Raw genomic sequence first — 20,933 nt, forward strand, 5'->3', positions numbered from 1 at the left:
ACAAGTGGCCCACAGGTATCTTGGGGGTGGATCCCAAGTTGGAAGTGACGTGAGAAGTTCCGTTACAGCAGGGGTCGGCTAACTACAGGCTGGGGGCCCAATCCGGCAGGTGGCCTTTCTGGCTAAATAAACCCTTACTGGAACACGGCTCTGCCCACTGCATGACGTACCGTCTGTGGCTGCTTTCTAGATAAAACGGAAGTTAGTTGAGTACTTGTGACAGAGACTGTCTGGCCCACAAAGCTTAAAATATTTACGATCTGGCTCTTTCTTGAAAAAATTTGCCAATTTCTGCCCTAAAGTATATGAAGACAACTCTCCTATAACCTCAGTGTTCTCTCAAGCTGGCCAAGCATGGCATCATTGGCAAAGCATCCCTAGTCCCTGGGCTCTGAATCACTTTGTCACTGTCCCTCTGATGAGAAGGGCCCTGGCTGGGACAGACAATGGGGTGGAGACCCTGGTGGTGTGAGCCGGGACAGCTCCGTAGCTGTCCCGAGCCCTCAGCGGCTGCAGGGATGTACACACGCACACACAGATGTATAAAGCCTCGTGGCTTGTACACACGCACACACGGATGTATAAAGCCCCGTGGCTTGTACACACACACACCCACGGATGTATAAAGCCCTGTGGCTTGTACACATGCAAGCATGGATGTATAAAGCCCCGTGGCTTGTATACACGCACGCACGGATGTATAGAGCTCCATGGCTTTTACACACACACACACACACACACACACACACACACACACGGATGTATAGAGCCCCGTGGCTTGTACACATGAGATGTATAAAGCCCCATGGCTTGTACACATGCACACACAGATGTATTAAGCTCTGTGGCTCTGCACACTCACCCCAAACAACTAGGTCTGCCGAGGCCTCGTCGACCCCCCGAGAGTTGGTTGCCAGGCAGGTGTAGGTCCCCGCATCGGAGATGTGTGTGGGGCTGATGAGAAGGCTGCCTGACTCCAGGGGCGTGAAGCGAGGCAGCTGCACGGAGCCGCTGGCCAAGATGCGTTCCCCTGAGGGCAAAACACAGTGAGGGTCGGCCTGTAGCCTCCCCCCGACCAAGGGCACACCTGTCCCTCTGTGGCTTCTCCAGGGAAGCGTGGGCCCTGCAGGCCCCTGTTTCTGGAAATGCTGGAAGGAATGAGGACAGATGGCAGTGGGGCTGGGATGGGGGCTGAGACCCGGAGAGCTTTCTGGCTTAGGGATGGGCACGAGGGCATAGGGTCTCAGAGCAGGCAGCCCAGTGCCGATGTCCCCCAGTGCTCCTGTGCCAGCCACACCATGTGCCCTTCACCAGAGAAGGGGGCGCAGTTTTCTGATGACGGTGAGCAGCAGCCCGGCACAGCCCTCAGAGGCAGCTGGCACCTGGGTGGGGGGGCTGGGGGGGGGACAGCTCTGACAAGGTGATGACAGGCATCCTGCGGCAGGATGCTTCTGGAGAGAGTCACCTTCAAGGGAGGGGAGGGAAGTGATGGGAGCCGCCTGGAGTGGGGGTGGGGTAGAGAGGGACACGGTGTCCCCCAGCAGCAGCCCTGACCGGGACGGACCTCCTTCTGCAGGGGACCCAGGGAGCCTGGTGCCCAACCTGGGAGGGTCCTGGCTGGAGAAAGAGGGGGAGAAAGAGAGAGTGCAGGTGCACCTGCGGGAGTGAGCCTGCGAATGTCGGTCTTTGTGACTATGTCTGTTTTAAAGAAAACCCCCCTCTCTGTGCGGAGGGGAATCTCCATGTGTGCAGCTGGGGGTTGAGAGTGTTCATTTGTACATGTGTGCAGGCGCAGTGCACTGCTGAGTGTGTTGGTGGATGTGTTTATTTCCATGTGTAAGCACGAGCCTAGGTGTGCCCATATTATCCCCACAAATGTTAATTGAGTGGCCACTGTGTGCCAGACCCTGTTCCAGGTCCTAGGAGATAGTAGTGGTCAAAACCGATGCCCCTCACTTTGCAGGGAGACAGGCCATGAGCCAGGTGAATAAGCCGATGACCAGTGTGTGAGAAGGTGGGGAGTATAGGAGGCAGGGCTCAAGGGGACGGCTGGGGGAGGCAGGGCTCAAGGGGAGGGCTGGGGGAGGCAGGGCTCAAGGGGACGGCTGGGGGAGGCAGGGCTCAAGGGGAGGGCTGGGGAGGCAGGGCTCAAGGGGAGGGCTGGGGGAAGCAGGGCTCAAGGGAAAGGCTGGGGGCTGGGGCAGGGCGAGTCCTTGAAGGAGGCACCTCTGAGCTGGGGCTTGCAGGTGTGAAGGAGCAACTATGTTGGCGTGTGTGTGTGTGTGTGTGTGTGTGTGTGTGTGCGTGCAGGGAGAGTCACGAAGAGAAGTGGAGAAGAGGAAGCACACAGGGCAGATGGACTTGGGGAGGTGGCTTGGGCTTTGCTGGCTCTGCCGTCTGGAGCCCTCTGAGCTGCCCAGGGTAGGAGGGATGGCCTCCTACCTGCACTGGTGATAGCCACTGCCAGAATAAGATTCATCATCTTATTTTGCTCCCAGGCACAATGCGGGCCCCTCACGTGCATGCTACAGTCTAGTCTTCGCGTCACCCTGGGGTATGTATATTATCGTCACTGGTTTACAGATGGGGAACCCGAGGCTCAGAGTGAGTTCATAACACCCAGGTAGCAGGTCCTGGAAGATGAAAAGCTGGGCCTTGAGCCTGGCAAGGCTGAAATGTAAGGGATACTCTCTCTCTCTCTCTTTTTTTTTTTTTGTTTGAGATGGAGTCTTGCTCTGTTGCCTAGGCTGGAGTGCAATAGCGCCATCTTGGCTCACTGTAGCCTCTCCCTCCCAGGTTCAAGTGATTCTCCTATCTCAGCCCACTGAGTAGCTGTGATTACAGCCACCTGCCACAACACCTGGCTAATTTTTGTATATTTAGTAGAGACAGGGTTTCAGCACTTTGGGCCAGGCTGGTCTTGAACTCCTGACCTCAGGGCAATCTGCCAGCCTCGGCCTCCCAAGGTGCTAGGATTACAGGCATGAGTCACCGCGCCCCATTGAGATGCTCTCTTGGGTTGTGCAGTGCACCACCTTCGCAAGTGTACCTGGGGAACCCAACCTGACTGGTTCCAGAACCTAGTTCTGAAGACTGTCCTAGGCCATCACATGGCCACACTCTCTGAAGGTCTGTCCCATCTACCTTTCTGCCAAGTGATAGCTGGCCGGGGCGCCCCCGAGGTCTCACATGCTAGCACCACTGACATGCCATCGATCACCGTGCTGTCCAGGGGGCCTCTGGTGATGTTGGGGGCGATGCCTGCAAACAGAGAAGTGGGGCCTTTTAGCCACAGCCTGGAAGCAGTGCCCCAAGCCAGAGGTTCAGGGAGGCCCACCGAGGGTCAGTCCCTCATCCTCCCCTGCCATGGTGAGGGGCCCTCCATGAGGAAGGATGTTAGCATCTTCATGGGGCCCCAGTGTTGAAAAGAAGCCCAAGGGGCCATGAGGACTCCCCTATGCCACCTGCCCTGTGGAGGGACCCAGGTGACACCAGTGACACCCTGCTTGGATTCTCAGGCCTACATATGGGGGAAACTGAAGACCCCAGAGGGCAGTTCACATCCTCCCTGACGAGGTTATTGGGGTTCATGAGCCAACAATGAAAGGAAGGCTCTGGCTGCTTAAAAGAAAAACAGCCGCAGCCAAGAGGGGGACTTCAGTCACTTTCTAAGTGGCCCTGCCCCAGGAACTCCAATCAGCCTTGGCCCTGTGTAGCGTCGGGGCAGCCTCCTGGCTCTGCACTCCCCTCGCCTTATCCCAGCCCTCGAGGAAGGAGCTTGCCAGACAGGCATGGGAACAGAGCTAGGTTCATCTGTGCTGGGAAGCCAGAAGCAAGACAGCAGCCCCTTGGTAGCCATCTTCGGGGCACACCCAAAAGCCCCCTGCCCCACGGCTGCCCCATCTGAGGCCTCTGTGGGTCTGGGTGACAAACCGTGTGGGGCTCAAGGACATCCCTGAACATCCCATGCTGCCCAGAGGAGCGCACTGTGCTCTGTACTTACACAGAACTTTGCGCCGTGGGCCACTCACAGTATCATCTTCCCCCCCTGCCCTTTTTTTTTTTTGAGACAGAGTCTCACTCTGTCACCCAGGCATGAGTGCAGTGGTGCCATCTTGGCTCACTGCAACCTCTGACTCCTGGGCTTAAGCAGTCCTCCTACCTCAGCGTCCCACGTAGCTGGGAGTACAGGTGTGTGCCACCATGCCCGGCTAATTTTTTGTATTTTTGGTAGACGAGGTTTTGCCATGTTGCCCAGGCTGGTCTCAAACTCCTGGGCTCGAGCGATCCGCCCGCCTTGGCCTCCCAAAGTGCTGGGGTTACAGGTGTGAGCCACCGCGCACCGCCCACAGGGTCACCTTTGATGGCTTAAACAGCTCCGTGAAGCAGCCGGGGCTACTGTGACAATCCCTGACAGAGACTCCAAGGGGAAAGGGATTTGCAAGCGGGAGAACTAAGAGAAAAGCACTAGTTCTCTTCTTTGGAAACATGAGCAGGTCCTCTGAGCTAGGGAATGGGGTCGATTCAGCCCTGCCTGGAACCCAGGGACAGCTGAAATGCCAGGGCTGGTATACCTGGCTGGTTTCATAGCTCCTTTTCTCAAAAAGCCACGAACCCAACCTGGGCCCCAGGACATTGGAGAGAACTTCTAGGGACTGGAGATTCTTCCAGGGTGCTGGACTCAAGGCTGCAGAAGCAGCAGGGGTAACTGGCATGTGCCCCCAGGGTGCTGGGCAGCGGGCAGCTTTTGGGGATCCTGTCTGCATAATGGAGCATGCTGTGCTCAAGAGGCCCCTTGGAAGACCTCGGAAGAAAGCCGTGTCTTGGGAAGGACTCAGGGGCAGGATAAGGGAGGCCCGACTTACTGGTGACAGCTAGGTAGGTGGAAGTTTGCACCTCGCCGGCCGAATTGCGGGCGAAGCATTGGAACATGCCGGTGTCGTCGGGCACCAGGCCACTGATCTGCAGGCCCCCATCGCTGCGCTGCCGGAAGCGGGCCAGCTTCTCCACCTCCACCACTGCGGCATCCTTGTACCAGCTGATGGAGGGTGGTGGCACACCTGTGGGGGAGACGTGGGCCCACCGTCAATCCGCCTCCTGCCTCCTCACCGCCTCCCAGGGGTGCATGGGAGAAGCTGGGCTGGGAAATCTGCCAGGGGGTCCCTGGTGAATCTGGGTGTCTAGAACCTTCTCAGGGGTGCCACTTTGGGTCTTGGGAGATGGAGAGGATGCTCTTAGAGTGGCAATTCTCGAAGTCTTTGGGATATAGTAAATATCCTGGGATCAGGGCAGCATGGAAATGCTGGATTGGACAAACTAATTTCTTATTTGTTTTATTTTTATTTCTACTTGTGTAGAGATGGGGTCTTGCTATGTTGTCCAGGTCAGTCTAGAACTCTTGGTTTCAAGCGTTCCTCCCACTTCAGCCTCCCAAAGTGCTGGGATGGCAGGCATGAGCCACTGCACCTGGGCTTTCTTATTTATTTTTTATTTTTAAAACTTTTGAGATGGAGTCTCGCTCTTGTTGCCCAGGCTGGAGTGCAGTGGCGTGATCTTGGCTCACTGTAATCTCTACCTTCCAGGTTCAAGAGATTCTCCTGCCTCAGCCTCACCAGTAGCTGGGATTACAGGCATGCACCACCACGGCTGGCTAATTTTATATTTATAGTAGAGACGGGGTTTCTCCATGTTGGTCAGGCTGGTCTTGAACTCTCAACCTCAGGTGATCCACCCGCCTCGGCCTCCCAAAGTGCTGGAATTATAGGTATGAGCTACTGTACCTGGCCCAATTTCTTATTTTTTATTGAAGTACTTAGCAGACCCGTGTGCTCTGGGAACCCCCAAGTGGAGCATGCTTCCCCAAACCCATGGCAGCCTGTGTTTGAGAGTACATAGAGGATCCAGTGTTCTCTGGGGGCACTTGGAAGCCCCCATTCCCGCTTTGCACATGGAGGTGAAAGGAGCCTCCTCTTGTCCTCTCAGCCTGGCATGTTGTTTTCAGAAGTTCCCCCAGCCGGGCTGGGTGAGGTGGCTCACACCTATAATCTCAGCACTTTGGGAGGCTGAGGCGGGTGGATCACTTGAGTTCAGGAGTTCAAGACCAACCTGACCAACATGGTAAACCCTGTCGCTACTAAAGATAGAAAAATTAGCCGGGTGTGCTGGTGCATGCCTGTAGTCCCAGCTACTGGGGAGGCTGAGGCAGGAGAATCTCTTGAACTCAGGAGGCAGAGATTGCAATGAGCCGAGATTGTGCCACTGCACTCCAGCCTGGGTGACAGAGCAAGACTCCATATCGACAAAAAAGGAAAAAAAAAAAAAAAAAAGAAGAAGTTCCCCCAGCCCTCCCCTTAGTCTCTCCAGATGTCTGCTCAAAAGTGACCTCCCTGGAAGAGTGGACCACGCCCTGTCCCAAGGAGTACCTCACGGCCCCGTCCCCCCTAAGCCTGCTTGCCTTCCCTCCCCAGGACTCCCCATCCTGACAGCCTGTGATGCTTCATTCCACCATGTGCTCTTTCCCTCAGTCACGTCTCTGAGATCAGGACATGTCTTATAATCGACAGCATGTCATAATTTAATTGGGTGTCTTTTTTCTTTCTTAGTGGTACATAAAATAATGGGGCATCTTACAACCCATGGCATTTTAGATGAAGTGAAATAAGGTATCTTTATTTGTTTATTGGCCTTCCCGTCTCCCTCCTGAGAATGTTAGGGATCTGGCTGTTTGGTTTATTCCATGTCTCCCCACTCCTGAGGACGCTATCGGCACATGGTAAGCCCTCAAAAAACATTTGCTGCCTGCCTGGATGGATCTTTGCCTTCCCCTCGTGGATTCTCAGAAGGGAAGTCATTACTCATCCCCTCCAGCGCAATTCTCACTCCTGCAGAGCTACATTTTGCCCCTTTGCTCAGCGTGTCCCACCGTGCACACTTTTCTCTCTTTATCATCCTACATTTCACCCTGGCTGCGGCTGTCTTTTGGTGGAACTGAATCAGAAGGGAGGACGGTGGGGAAGGGGAAAGCAGAAATTCTTCAGGAACTCTTCCAAGCGGGGGTTAAGTAGGAATAGTGGGGGGAGCCGGCAGAGGAGACGGAGCAAAATGACCCGGGAAATAGGCCAAGCTTATAAGACACATCTCAGGTGAGGCGCGTCCGGGTGCTGCTGGTTCTGGCATTATGGTAATTTGGCATTGTCTACGGCTCTCAAATTATGGGCAATTTGGGTCTGTCACCTGTCCTGAAATTATGGTAATTTGGGTTCATTTGTAACCCTCGAGTTACGGTACCGTAAAGGTTGATTTCCAGCCCGAGAATACGGTAATTTGGCCTGTTTGTTTCCCGGGGTGCCTGCTCAGACAGCCAGCCAGACTATTCTTAGTGACACGGTCGTGAGAAGCAGCTGGGATGTGGAAATGTTCATGACAAGGACAAGAGAGGCTGAGGGACTGGGGTCTTTGTCCCCCTCCATCTGTGCTACCTCATTACCTTTGGCCCGACAGGGGATGTCCACCACTTTCTCCATCTCTGCAGTGATGTGTCTTTCTGGCTCTTTGACAAACTGAGGTGGTTCTGTTGGAGGAAGGACCGGGGAGGGGATCAGAGCCGTGCTCCCTTCATCCAGCCACAGTGTGGGTCACCCATAAGGAGGCCCCTCAGCATGCTACCCCTACCCCTCAGGGGAGCCCGAGCAGCCCTGCCCTGTCTCACCCAGCACGGAGAGGTAGGCACCCCGGACCACAGAAGGGACGCTGCTGCTGCGCAGGACAGCCTCACACTCATAGTAGCCCGCGTCGCTGGCGGTGGGGTTGGGGATGGTGAGCCGGCGGTTGTGGTCGCTGATGCCGCCTGACAGCAACACCCCGTCCTTCTTCCAAATGATGTGCAGCTTGATCAGGGGCCTGTGGAGGGCAGGGGAAGGCCAGTGTTCAGCCATGAGGATGCCCGGAGGCCCGAGAGGCAGGGCCGGGGTTGGCAAGGAGTGTGGGCTCGGGAGCCGGGCTGCCTAAGTTTGCCACCTTCCTACCACTTTGTGGATGCAAGATCTCGGGCAAGTTCCTACAGGGATCTGGGTCTCAGTTTCCTCTTCTATAAAGTGGGTGCATCTGTGCCTGCCCCGGGGGTTGTAGCTAAGATGAATGCACTGGTGCCAGTGGAATGCTTGGAACAGGGCTTGCTGATGGCCTTGGGATTCGGTCCTGCCTGGGCTCGGCAGCTCAGGCAAAGCAGGAAAGCGGCTTGGCTTGCAGCTCCTTTTTCTGGTTTTTCCTGTGTGCTGTGCCCCATCCAACCACAACATGGAGGACATGAGGGTGAGGGCAAGTGACAGAAACATGAAATACCCAGAGTTTGAAAAGGGGAAATAAGGACAGATCAGACAGACAGACAGACAGACAGACAGACAGACAGACAAACCCACCCACAACTGCGAGAGGAGAGCGGTGTGAGTCTGGCCTGGCTTTCCTCTATCCCAACCCCTGCACTACCAGCCCTCTGAGACTTGGTCTGCCAGGCTTTCCACCTGCTGAGTCCTTGAGGGTGGATCTTCCAAAGTGAGCCCCTGCTAGCACCATGGGGTATTCAGAGGGGCCCCGTGGAAAAGGAGCTCTGTGGCCACCTATATTTGGGAAACAGCGGCTTGAGTGATGCTGGGCGGGTTCTTTGCTGCGGGGCTTCTTAGGGCCTTTGCTGCACGGTTGCATCCTGCTGGCCTTGCTCATGTGCCGGGGTTTGCATCTGTGTCCCCTCCAAGTCTCATGTGGAAGCGTGATCCCCAATGTTGGAGGTGGGGCCTGGTGGGAGGTGCTGGGTCATGGGGGTGCGTCCCTCGTGATTGGCTTGGTGTTACTCCCTTGCTGATGGAGTTTTTTTTTTTTGAGACAGAGTCTCGATTTGTCGCCAGGCACCAGGCTTGAGTATGGTGGCATGATCTGGGCTCACTGCAACCTCTGCCTCCTGGTTCAGGCAATTCTCCTGCCTCAGCCTCCTGAGCAGGACTACAGGCCTGTGCCACCATGCCCAGCTAGTTTTTGTATTTTAGTAGAGATGGGGTTTCACCATGTTGGCCAGGATGGTCTTGATCTCTTGACCTCGTGATCTGCCCGCCTCAGCCTCCCAAAGTGCTGGGATTACAGGCCTGTGCCACCATGCTCAGCTAGTTTTTGTATTTTAGTAGAGATGGGGTTTCACCATGTTGGCCAGGATGGTCTTGATCTCTTGACCTCGTGATCCGCCCGCCTCAGCCTCCCAAAGTGCTGGGATTACAGGCGTGAGCCACCGTGCCCAGCCTGCAGTGAGTTCTTACTCTGTAGCTCATGTGAGAGCTGGTTATTTAAAGCACCCTAGCTCCTCCTCCTCTCTCTCGTTACTTCTCTTGCCGTGAGACACGTGGGCTCCCCTTTTTCCTTCCACCATGATTGGAAGCTCCCTGAGGCCTCCCCAGAAGCAGATGCTGGTTCCATGGTTTATGTACAGCCTACAAAGCCGTGAGCCAAATAAACCTCTTTTCTTTGCAAATCATTGTGTCTCAGGTATTCCTTTATAGCAATGCAAATGGGCTAATACTTCATGCTGTGAGAAACTTGGGATTGGAAGAGCATACTTTTAGAAATGCTGCTAAAAACAGTAACAACAGAAAAGGGCTGGGCATGGTGGCTCACATCTGTAATCCCAGCACTTTGGGAGGCTGAGGCACTTGAACCTAAGAGTTTGAGACCAGTCTGGGCAATATAGTGAGACCCCATCTTAAAAAAAAAAAAAAGAAGAAATGCTGTTACATGACACACTCTTTCCCCAGGAAGGCTGAGGTCAAGGGGACCTCGGGGGGGATCATCAGTCTAACCCCCCAGCCATCCCATTGGTTTAACTTCACAGTGCATTTAGGAAAGGTCAGGTTAGGCTGGGTCAGTGTGCTGCCTATGCATCTTCCACTGAGGTTGGTGCTCAGATCATTCCTATTTTACAGATGTGGAGACTAAGGCTCAGAGTGTGGCAGTGAGTACAGGCCTGGGGGGAGGGGGCAGTGGATCTCAACTCAGCTATCATCCAGCTGAGTGACGTTGGGCAGGCTGCTTGCCCTCTCTCGGTTCTGGAGTGGTGACACCTCTGCCATGCAGTTGTTTTGGGAGAAAGGAGGTGGTGTGGGAAGGCACTTAGCATGGTGCATAGCATGGGAAGTCACTTAGCTGCACATGATGAAACTCAGGGGTTACATAAGTGTTTCCTTTGCGGGAGAGGTGAGGGCCACACATGGCTGGGAAGGGCCCTGGTGGCTCTCAACCCCTGATCTGCCCTCCTACAAAGCCTGTACTCTTTTTTTTTTTTTGAGATGGAGTTTCGCTCTTGTTGCCCAGACTGGAGTGCAATGGTGCGATCTCAGCTCACCGCAACCTCTGCTTCCTGGGTTCAAGTGATTCTCCTGCCTCAGCCTCCCAGGTAGCTGGGATTACAGGCATGTGCCACCATGCCTGGCTAATTTTTATCTTTAGTACAGACAGGATTCTCCATGTTGGTCAGGCTGGTCTCGAACTCCCGACCTCAGGTGATCTGCCCACCTCAGCTTCCCAAAGTGCTGGGATTACAGGCGTGAGCCACCGTGCCCTAAGCCTGTACTCTTAACCACCATGTGAATCGTCTCCCAGGCACACTTTCTTCCCGCATACCCCTCCATGCAAGAGGGCTCTGCTTTGAAAGGCCACCTGCTCCTTCTGGGCTCCTCCAAGGGTTGGAAGCGGGTCCACCCTCCCTCCAGTCCTGCATGCCCCAGGCTGATGTCCCCTTCCCTGTAACTTCTACCCAGAGCCTGTTTTTCTCTTCTTGGACTACAGAGAACGAGCTGGCCTGGCCTGCACACAGCAACGCTCTGACAATAGCCAGTGGGTCTCCCTGCATCCCTCTTCTGCCATCCTGAATCCTCGGGTGGCGTGGCTTCTGGCTGCTCTCCCTGGATCCCACAGTTTGGGGGCAGCAGATGGAGTTAGGGGTGGGGGAGAGAGGGAAGAGGTGCTACCCACCTGGCGTTGGCCACACACTCCAAGGTAACCTCCGAGGTCCCGGCCACCACGCTGGTGTTTTTAGGTGGGATGATGATGGTGGGTGCGATGGGGTCTGCAGGTCCCCCTACATCTAGGGAGAGAGCAGATATTAGCTGGGTGCAGAGGTTGAAAATTCTATCCCTGCCTGGCCTCATTAGAGGCTGATGCGCCGGGTGGCCTTTGTTTCACCAAGTAGAGCAGGGGCCATGGGGGCAGCCCCAGAGCAGACCTCCAGACACTGACCCCAGGGACTACCTGATCCCTCCTCTTCCTCTGTTGATGAGTCACCACACCAGTGTCCAAGGAGAGACATCCCTGACTTTGATGGCCTTCTTCATCCCTCCTGTATAGCAGCCACATACCCCTCTCCCACCACCACCCTGTCCTGTTCCATTCCCTTCAAAATCCTTCCCTCTGCCTGGGTTACCTTGTTGGTTTAGTTCTGCATTGTCCACTTTCTCCACCAGAATGCAAACTCTCTGTACTTGGTCAAACAGATTTACCCCCCCTACCCCATCCCCCCACACCTCCTGCCAAATTCACACCCACACAGCACCCATAAATGTGACCTCATTTGGATATAGGATCATTACAGTGTCATTAGTTAAGGTGAGGTCATACTGGATCAGGGTAGGCTCAAGACCCAATAAGACTGGCATCCTTGTAAGAAGAGGGAAATTGAGACACAGATGCACAGGTCAAAAGCCTCTGTGAAGACAAAGGCAGAGTGGAGGGATGTGGCCACAAGCCAAGGAATGCTAAGTATTGCTGGCCACTGCCGGAAGCCAGGAAGAGGCAAGAAAGGCGACTCCTCTAGAATCTTCAGAGAAGTATGGCCCTGCTGACACCTTGATTTTCAGTCTTCTGGCCTCCAGACTGTGAGAGGCTCAGTTTCTGCTGTGAGCCGCTCAGCTGGTAGTACTTTGTTGCTCAGGCCATAGGAGACTAAAATTCTCCCTGACCAGGAACCTAGGTCTTTGCTGTGGACTGAACCGTGTCCCCCACCCATTCATATGTTGAGCCTTAACCCCCAATGTGATGGCATTTGGAGGGGTCCCTTGGGAGGTGATTAGGATTAGATGAGGGTCAGGCCTCATGAGGACCAATGAGGGTCTCAGGAAAAAAGAAAAATGTTCTCTTAACTTAGTGCAAACTTTAGCTTAGAAAAGCATCTAATACCTTAATTCTTTCATTGAATGAAATTAAAGAGTTAATGAAACTCTCAGAAAGCAAGTTTCCAGTACTTGTCAGGTGTATGTATATCTGTATTTTGGATTCATGTCCTTGTAAGAAGAGGAAGAGCCCAGAGCTCTCTCTCTCTCTCCGGCATGTGAGGACACGGCGGGAAGGTACACATCTGCCAGCTGTGAAGAGAAGCTGACTGTGCCGGCTCCCCGATCAGGGACTTCCAGGCTCCAGGACGGTGGGAGCCCGAACGTCTGCTTCAGAAGCCCACAGCTGTGGTGCTTTGTTACAGCACCATGAGCTGACTCATGCAGTCTCGACGACCACCACTCCTCCAGCACGAAGAGGGACGCCTGGTACACAGTGAGTGCTCAAATACGTGTGTTAAGTCAACACGTGAATGGAGCTAGAGTTACCATCCTGCAACTTCCAGAGTCAATGATTGAAATGAACAAGAACTTCCCATAAGTGGGTTTGTTGGGAAAAAAAAAAAAAAAAAAAAAGAAACACTCCAAACTCTTCGAATAGAGGTGGTAGCATTTCCTTTTTTTATTTTTTGAGATTTTTTTTTTTTTTTAGTAGAGGCCAGGTTTTTTATCTCGGTGGGTAAGTGTAGGCCTGATATTGGCAGAAACTCCGATATACCTGACCCACGGCTCCTGAAAATACAACCTCTGAGGATTGTTTTCTCCACAACAAATCCATCCAGTTGGCCTCTTTCCAGAAGGTTCTGGAGGTAGTAGGCCACGATGACATGCCGGGCCCCGGGGTAACAGTGACAGGCTGGCCTGTTCTTTATGGGGCCTGGGGAGGTTGCACAGTGGCCCCTCTGCCACTCTGGGCCACCTTGTCAGCCCGAGCAGGCTTTCCTTCCTTGACTCCAGGCCTTGCTAGAAAAGGCCCAGGAAGAATGGGAATGAAATATAAAAAATAAAGTAAAATGAAGGGGGAAAGAAAGGAAGCATATAAAGCAAAATAATTGCAACAATATAAAAGCCTCGTGTAGGTGCCATAAAGAGCGATCGGATTGAAAGCTGCTGATATAGCCGAATCCATAAAAGTGTGCTCTAAGTTGTTTATTACATGCGGGGGTGTGCAGGTACCACGGCTCAGATTAATGGGGCATGAGGAGGAGACAGACAGTTAGAGCCCCAGCCAGGGCGCCGCGTGGCGCAGTCAGGTAAACAGGGAGCCCTCGAGGAAGGCGAGTTTCCAGTTTGAAAATATGAGGGCTACCCCAGGGCTCGGGCTGGCTCATTGGAAGGAATGCAGGGGAGACTGACCTGTGTCAGGCTCAGGTGGAAGCCTGCCGGGCTTGACGGGGGCTGAGGTGACCAGGGACGCTGGCATAGTGAGAAAGGGTCCCAGGGGTGAGGAAGGCCTGGGTTCAAAACCCAGCTCTGCCCCCAGGTGTCCTGGTGACTTCATTCTACTGAGTTTCAGTCTTCTCAGGGGCAAAATGGGACTGAAAGTCCCTACCTCTCAGGGTTGTGTGAATTCAGGCCCCAGCTCAACAAATCTTTCCTGGGTGAATGCTTGACACAGCCACAGAGCAGTGCCAGGTTGTGTTTCAGGCACTGGAGATTCCCCTCCAAGTGAGATGGCTGGGGTCTGTTCTCAATGAGGGCGAGGTCCCAGAGGAAGTCAGATCAATGCTCACGGGATTAGTGAGTGAAAGAGAGCATGATGGTTGCCGGGAAGCGGGTGGCTAAGCTGGCCTGGGGTTGAGTGCAGAGTGACTGGAACACAGTAGGTGCTCAGTAACTGACAGCCTCTCCTCCTGGAGATGTGCCTGTCTGTGCAGGGAAGAGCTCTCCGCACCAGCCCTAGTCCAAGTGATGGACTCCGGCAAAAGAGAGGTGAGAGTCACAGGCTCGGGGTTGCATGTTAAGCCCCGAAGGGTCCCGGGCAAGGCCTCAGGCATTTCATGGGCTGGCTTCCTGGGAGACAGCAGGAGTTGAGTGGGACTCAGAGAAGTGAGTGGAGGAGGGGATTCTAGGAGGGGAGCACCGTGTGAGTGACGGTGTGGACACAATATGGGGTGGCCCTCAGAGCTCTAGGGTGGATGAGGAGGACAGCCACAGAGCAGAGGTGGCCGGGCCTGGCCCCGAGCTGTCCTTCCCAGGCCATTTCCCTTTGCCTCCAGGAGGAAGTGCTGACTGGTCACAGTGCTTTTCTTGGCGAAGCCTAGATATGTTCTCAGCATCCTTCTTAACACAGTGCAACCAACAGACCAGAGCTGTGAGAGGAGACCCACCTTCCATTGGGAGAGGTTTGATCGGGACCAGAGTGATGGCGATTTATGTCTGGCTCTGGGCTGGAGGTCCGCTCTAGGTGGATGCAGTGGAAATGCAGGTGGTGGGATGGTAGGGCGTGGGGGATGGGAGGACAGGATGGATGAGGGTTTGGGGACCAAATGCCTAGAGAAGCAGCCTTTAGGAGGAAAAGGGAAGCCCGGGGGGAACTGGTTTTCAAAGAAGCGGGGAGAGTTTGGCTTCTTTTTTCTTTTTGAGACAGAGTTTCACTCTTGTCGCCCAGGCTGGAGTGCAGTGGCACAATCTCAGGTCACTGCAACCTCCGTCTCCTGGGTTCAGGTGATTCTCCTGCCTCAGCCTCCCAAGTAGCTGGGATTACAAGCATGCGCCACCACATCCAGCTAATTTTTTGTATTTTTAGTAGAGACGGGGTTTCACCATATTGGCCAGGCTGGTCTTGAACTTCTGACCTGAAGTGATCTGCCCACCTTGGCCTCCCAAAGTGCTGAGATTATAGGCGTGAGCCACCGCACCCTGCTGGGTTTGGCTTTTGTCTGGCTGAGCTGGAGGTGGGGTGGGATGTCTGTTTTCGGAGGTGGAGGTGCATCAGGAGACAGCAGGAGACTGGTGAGATTTGGGGGAGCCAGAGAAACAGGGAGAATGGGAGGAACCTGGGCTGAGAACTAGGCAGGGGCTTGCTTACTTATAGGGAGGAGGAAAAAGTGATGGTACCAGGGAGAATTTCGAGGGAGAGGGAGCGTGGGCAGCAGGTGCCAGAAGCTCAAAGGATGGGGGGTTCCCAAGAGAGAGGCCAGCAGAGCAGAGTGTCCAGAGGGCAGGACAGCTCATGGAAGCCTGGAGCCGGGGATTCAGACTGAGAACATGGTGGAGGAGCTGGCAGAATGGAGAAGGTGGCACCTGATGCCTTTCAGTGGCCAGCAGCCCAGAGGGGCATCTGTTTTCCTTCTGAGCTTGTTCCCTGAGGACTGAGCTCGGGGGACCGTCTGGGTAGGAGTTGATGGCACAGGCTTGGCAGTCCGGGAAGCCTGGATCGCATTCCTGGTTTCCCCAGCTATTAGTGAATGCTGCTGGGAAGTGCATGGTGGGCGTCTCATGCCCAGTTTCCTCAGCCTTCTCACCTGTAAACTGTGGATGATGGTAATTTGGTCACCTGCCTCTGATGATTGCTGTAAGATGAGCTAGGTGAGCATCGCAGGTGCCTGGAGAGAGCCTTGCCCGTGGGAGCACTGAAAGGGGAGGTTGCTGGTGTGGCGTGGAGGTGGGAGGGGACGGCTCAGGTGCATGGAGGATGGCAGAGACACCTGGGTGTGGCAAAGGCTCACCCTCAGCAGGACGCTCTCTACGGCCAGGCGTGCCCTGCTGGAGAGCACTGTGCTAAGTTGTCTCCCTCCTCTAGTAAATCTCCCCCATGACCAGCCAGCGTCGGGAGGGGACAGCCTAACCAGATTTAGGCAGCAAACTCATGCTTGGGACAGAGGCTCCAGCAGGGACCGCCCTTAAAGCTGGGAAGGATGGCCTAGAAGATAAGAGTTTTCAGCCTGGAGGCCCCCTGCGATACCCAGATCATGCTTAGGAAGATCCTCTAGGACTCCCAGTATGGTCCTTGCCGGCCCCTGCCATGAGCCGGTGGCTGAGAACTGGGGCTTGGCAGGAGAACACTTAGCTCTCTGCCATGGCTGGGACTGGGAAGTCAGTGCCGGGTGGTCCTCAAGCAGATTCACTGTAAATGAAGGTCACCCCAGCCCAAGTGGGTTATTTGGGTGAATCACAGGCGAGCCTGAGCAAAGAGGAGGGGTGTCTTCCCTGTGAGCTCCTGCCACAGAGTGGGCCCTCGTGTGGAAGTGTAGGGGGGTCCCCCACATGGGGAGGCACACTGGATCTCACTGCCCCAGACGCTTTGCTTAACAGCCATGACAAGGGACATCTAACATGGTCTGTTCTCCCCGAATCAGCTCATTTAATCTTCCCATCTTTGCCATGAGCACCAATTTACAGATGGGGAGACGGAGGCTCAGAGACTGTGTGACTCACCTGGGCCACCTCATTTAATCCTCCCAACTTTGCCACAGGCACCACTTTACAGATGGGGAAACTGAGGCTCAATTTACAGATGGAGAAGTGGTGTGAGCCACTCTCTCTCCTGGGATGTCTGTTTTCCAGCTGCCCAGGGGCCAGGGTATCCAGGCCCTGTGATCCAAGCCACATGTGGACCTGGAGCCACATGAGCCACACGTGCCTATGAGTGCCTGCAATGTGGCTGGTGCCCCTTTGATTTAATGCGATTTAATTTTAGCTAATTTACATTTCATTAAGAATGGATCCCCAATTCAGTTATTAGAACACTTTTAAGCTTGTGTGGAACAACTTGTGCATACGACTCTACTTTTCAGCTATAAATTTTGTGACATCTAAATACAGATCACGTATTTTGGATGAAAATTTAACATCCAGATTGAGATGTGCTATAAGCGTAAAATACACGAGACTTTCAAAGACTTGGTATGAAAAAGCCAATGTAAGATATCCCATTAATATTCTTTACATTGATTGTATGTTAAAAAGATAACACCTTGTTATGTTGGGTTAAATAAAACAGAGTAATAAAATTAATGTCAAAGGTTTCCTTTTACTTGGTGAAAAATGGGGCTGCTGGAAAATTTAAAATTTCGTATGTGGTTCAGATTCTATTTCCTTTTGAACAGAGTGCCGCACTGATCCCTGGGTGTGGAGTCACCACCCAAGCATAGGGTTGTCAGGAGCTGTGACAGTCCGGTGAGGTCACTGGTGTTATCCTGAGCAGGGGGCAACTTCTGGGGTCACTGGGCTTGGTCTTTCCTTCTCTGGTTCTGAAGAGCATGGGGTCCCTATAAGGAGGTGTAAGAGTCCAGGAGGGATGGAGGAAGTGGTGTGGAGGGGAGAGCAGAGGGAGGGGTGAGGCCCAGGAGAGGAATGAGGGGAGCTGGTGCTGGTGGTGGGCACAGCAGCAATTGCTCCTCACAAATTGGCTGGCTGGCAGGCAGGCAGGCTGGGGATTTGTGTCAGGGAGAGGAACAGGGTTTTCAAGTGCAGTCATTTGTGGGAAGAGAAATTAGCTAAAAATCAGCTGATTCTGCTCTGAATTCAGGATAAATCAGTGCGTGACTGCAGGGGGCCAAGAGGTGATGGGGTGGCAGAGGCAGGCAACTGGGCGGGGTGTGGGTGGGTGCAGGGGGTCAGAGAGGCCCTGCCCACCTCCCTGGGGGCAGCTGGAGGGTTGGGGTGGTTTGGGATGGATCAGAGAGCGAACGACCCCCAAAGTCAGCCAGGAAGAGTAGCCCAGTTTAACGCCTGTGAGGAGGAGCTGGGTGCTGGAGGAGAAGAACAGAGAGGAAGGCCTGACTCTGTCTCAGGGAAAACTGAGTCACACAGGAGGATGACTTGGACTATGAGACACTCGTGTATCTTTGACATTGCCTCTTACCAAATGACAGGATTCCATGAGACTTCAGGGAATCTGATCACCAGAAGATATATGGGGAGAAGCATCTGTCTTTGATGACTAAATTCCCTTCTCCTATACAAACAGCAGCCCCAGGGGATGGGCTGGGGTCCAGGCTGCTGGGACTTGACTGAGCCCCTGGCTCAACCTCAGAGGCTACACCCTTGGCTGTGATGGTCAGTATCTAGATATACTTGTGACCCTAATGGGTCCGTATCCAGAGTGAAACTCTCCTCCCTGCATTCAGAATTCCTTCTAGGCTGACTGGACACTGATTAGGGGAAGGAAATCCTTGGGATAATGGGAAGTGGTTCCTGCTGAAGTTTGAAAGGCCCTGGAAGGGGGATGACAAGGCCTGGCAATGTCCAGGGCCCCCTGGGCACTGACAGCAGAGGCTGGCACCAGAAGGAGAGCATAGGAAGGCTCCAGGCTGGCCCACACCCTCAATCTTGTCACTGGTGGGTGAGTACCATCGTGACCGTGGATGATGAATGAGGCTTGCTTTGAGAGCAGAAGTTGTACGGATGTAGAGGGAGGTGAATATCTGCCTCCCTTAGCTTATGTGACTGCTCGGCTGCTGCTGCTGCAGGAAGCTCTGACCTCCCCCCACGTACTCTGGGATTTGGCCTGGGCTGCTCCTGGGCTGTCCCACCCCTCCTTCTCTGTCTTGGGAGTGGAGTATGGAGGGAGGGGCTAGTCCGGTAGGGAGAACCAGGCCAGAAAGGACATCCCCGCATCTCAGCCCTCCCAAAATAACTGGCTTCAATCTTGGCAGGACAAGCGTCTCTTTGCCAAAGCACACCGAGGGAGTCACACTTTTATGTGTGTCTCACTGTGTGGTGAGTTCTAGAGACACCTTTGTCCCTTTCACCCAGGGAGCTGCAGGTGTCTGAGGCTGGGGAGAGAGGCACTTTCAGGTGGGAGCCTGGGCAGAGGGCCTGTGTTCCCATCAGCAGGGACCACCTGGAGCCAAATATAGACAGCACTTTTTATGTGACAGCCAAGTAGAGGCAGTTAGTATATTTCTGATAAAAACAAGCTTTAGTCCTGCAATCACCCCACATGCCCTCCTGGTCATCATCTGGGCCCGGATGGTGGCAGCAACTCACACATGCACACACTCTTCCTCTGCCCACCCCTCCCTGGGTCCCCGTAGCCCTACTAACAGTCATGCTAAGCATCCTCTCCACCGACGCAGGGTCTCAGGCAGGTCGTGGCAATGGGTTCCAGCACTCAGCTGCTCCCAGCCCTGCTGTGTCTCCTCCTCCTTGGGAAGCCTCCCCGCTGCCGTCCCCCAGCTTCCCTGCCCCCCTCCTCTGCCACTCCATCTTCCCAATGGTCCCCTGGAGCACCATTGCCAAGATTTAATGACCCGCTGTGATCCGTCCTGGCCCTGCGCATACTTACTCTCCACGGCGAGCGTGATGGGCTGGCTGGTCTTGTTATCCCCGTTCTTGTCGTTAACAGCCTGAACATAGTAGCGACCTGCGTCGGGAGCCACCGTTGACAGGATGACAAGGGTGTTCTCCAGCGTGATGGCTCTGGGAAGAGAGAAAGGATTCTTCTGACAGGGGCCTGAGGGGCTTTGAACCTCCAGGGAGTGGTAGTAGGAAAGGGCAGCCTGACCGTACCTCCCAGTCCCTGGCCTCCCAGAGCCCCTCCTGTCACCCATCTTTCCAACCTCTTACTGCCTATATCCCGCCATATTTACTTTGCAGATAATCCCAAACATGGTGCTGACGCTGTCAGTCAGACCCAGAGACAGCACGTTCATGGCCAAGAATACCCAAAGGAAGCTTCCCTGGCCCCTACCCCAAGGCTGGGTGAGGGGCTTCCAGGTGCCCCCATGGAATTCTGCCCTTTGCCGGGTCACAGCCTCCATGGCTGTGTGTGGTTATTTCTGCATCATGAGCATCCAGACACTGAAGAAATGTTCTCAGCGTGGATAAGTGAATGCCGATGAAAGAATAAGCAAATGACAAATAAATGTTACTGAATTTAGACATGAGCGGGGCCATTCCAGAACCCACGGCCTGACCTAATCCTAAATGTGTTCAGGGCTGACTGGCTCAAAGGCCACAAGTCGCCTGTAACATCAACTTCTGGGGGTCCTGTCTCCCTCTAGTCTTCTTTCTGAGTTTCAGTTTCTACCTCTTTTCTTTTCTTTCTTTTTTTTTTAGATGGAGTTTTGCTCTTGTTGTCCAGGCTGGAGTGCAATGGTGTGATCTTGGCTCACTGCAACCTCCACCTCCCAGGTTCAAGTGATTCTCCTGCCTTAGCCTACTGAGTAGCTGGGACTTCAGGTGCATGCCACCACACCCAGCTAATTCTTATATTTGTAGTAGAGACAGGGTTTTGCCATGTTGACCAGGCTGGTCTCGAACTCCTGACATCAGGTGATCCGCCCACCTTGGCCTTGCAAACTGTTGGGATTACAGGTGTGAGTCACTGCCCCCGGCTAGAGTTTCTACCTCTTTGAAGCTCATAACCAAGAGTGGGACTAGCTGGGCCAGTTAGGAGGGAAAAGGAGGCTGGTGTGCTTTGGGGGTACAGTGATGGGCTGTTTGCCCCCGCCAGTTTCCTTTGCTGGGATTGTGTCATGTAGCCCCTTGACAGGCCAGGTCTTCAGGCAGGGAAAACGGGCTTGTCCAGGCAGGAAGCTGGAGGCCCCATGGAATGTGGGTGGAATGGAGCCAGGACTGCCACCCGCACCGGCTCGGCCTCCCTCCACCCATTCTCCCAGTGACAAACAAAGCCATTAGTTTGTCAAGTATATCTCTGGATTTTAATGTGATGTGCCTGAGACAGCTGTTAAACATCCTTAATGTTAGTTTAACAAGGACAAATCCAGTTGATATCTTTTCAAATTTTCCCATTAGGTGGATGTTACAGAGTTTTAAACAGGCTCTCAAATAAACCTCCCCAGGAACGCTTCTCCAGCCCCGCTGTCTCCCAGCCCGGCT

At 54.0% G+C, this 20,933-nt stretch overlaps 1 protein-coding gene across 4 annotated transcripts in view; it reads right to left on the bottom strand.

Annotated features, from left to right (window-relative positions):
• The window catches only part of SDK2 (sidekick cell adhesion molecule 2), a 313,791-nt gene that overhangs the window by 98,226 nt on the left and 194,632 nt on the right, over positions 1 to 20,933 (bottom strand). For all 4 annotated transcript variants that reach the window (XM_035301669.3, XM_035301668.3, XM_078374537.1 and 1 more), the window contains 7 exons: positions 19,378 to 19,511; positions 11,011 to 11,122; positions 7,709 to 7,899; positions 7,487 to 7,570; positions 4,866 to 5,060; positions 3,145 to 3,261; positions 863 to 1,030 (listed from right to left, as the gene is read on the bottom strand). In XM_035301669.3, coding sequence (XP_035157560.1) covers positions 863 to 1,030; positions 3,145 to 3,261; positions 4,866 to 5,060; positions 7,487 to 7,570; positions 7,709 to 7,899; positions 11,011 to 11,122; positions 19,378 to 19,511 — 1,001 coding nt within the window. The remainder of the gene's footprint in view (positions 1 to 862; positions 1,031 to 3,144; positions 3,262 to 4,865; positions 5,061 to 7,486; positions 7,571 to 7,708; positions 7,900 to 11,010; positions 11,123 to 19,377; positions 19,512 to 20,933) is intronic.

The sequence above is a fragment of the Callithrix jacchus genome, chromosome 5, assembly GCF_049354715.1.
Source record: "Callithrix jacchus isolate 240 chromosome 5, calJac240_pri, whole genome shotgun sequence".
Lineage (NCBI taxonomy): Eukaryota > Metazoa > Chordata > Mammalia > Primates > Cebidae > Callithrix > Callithrix jacchus.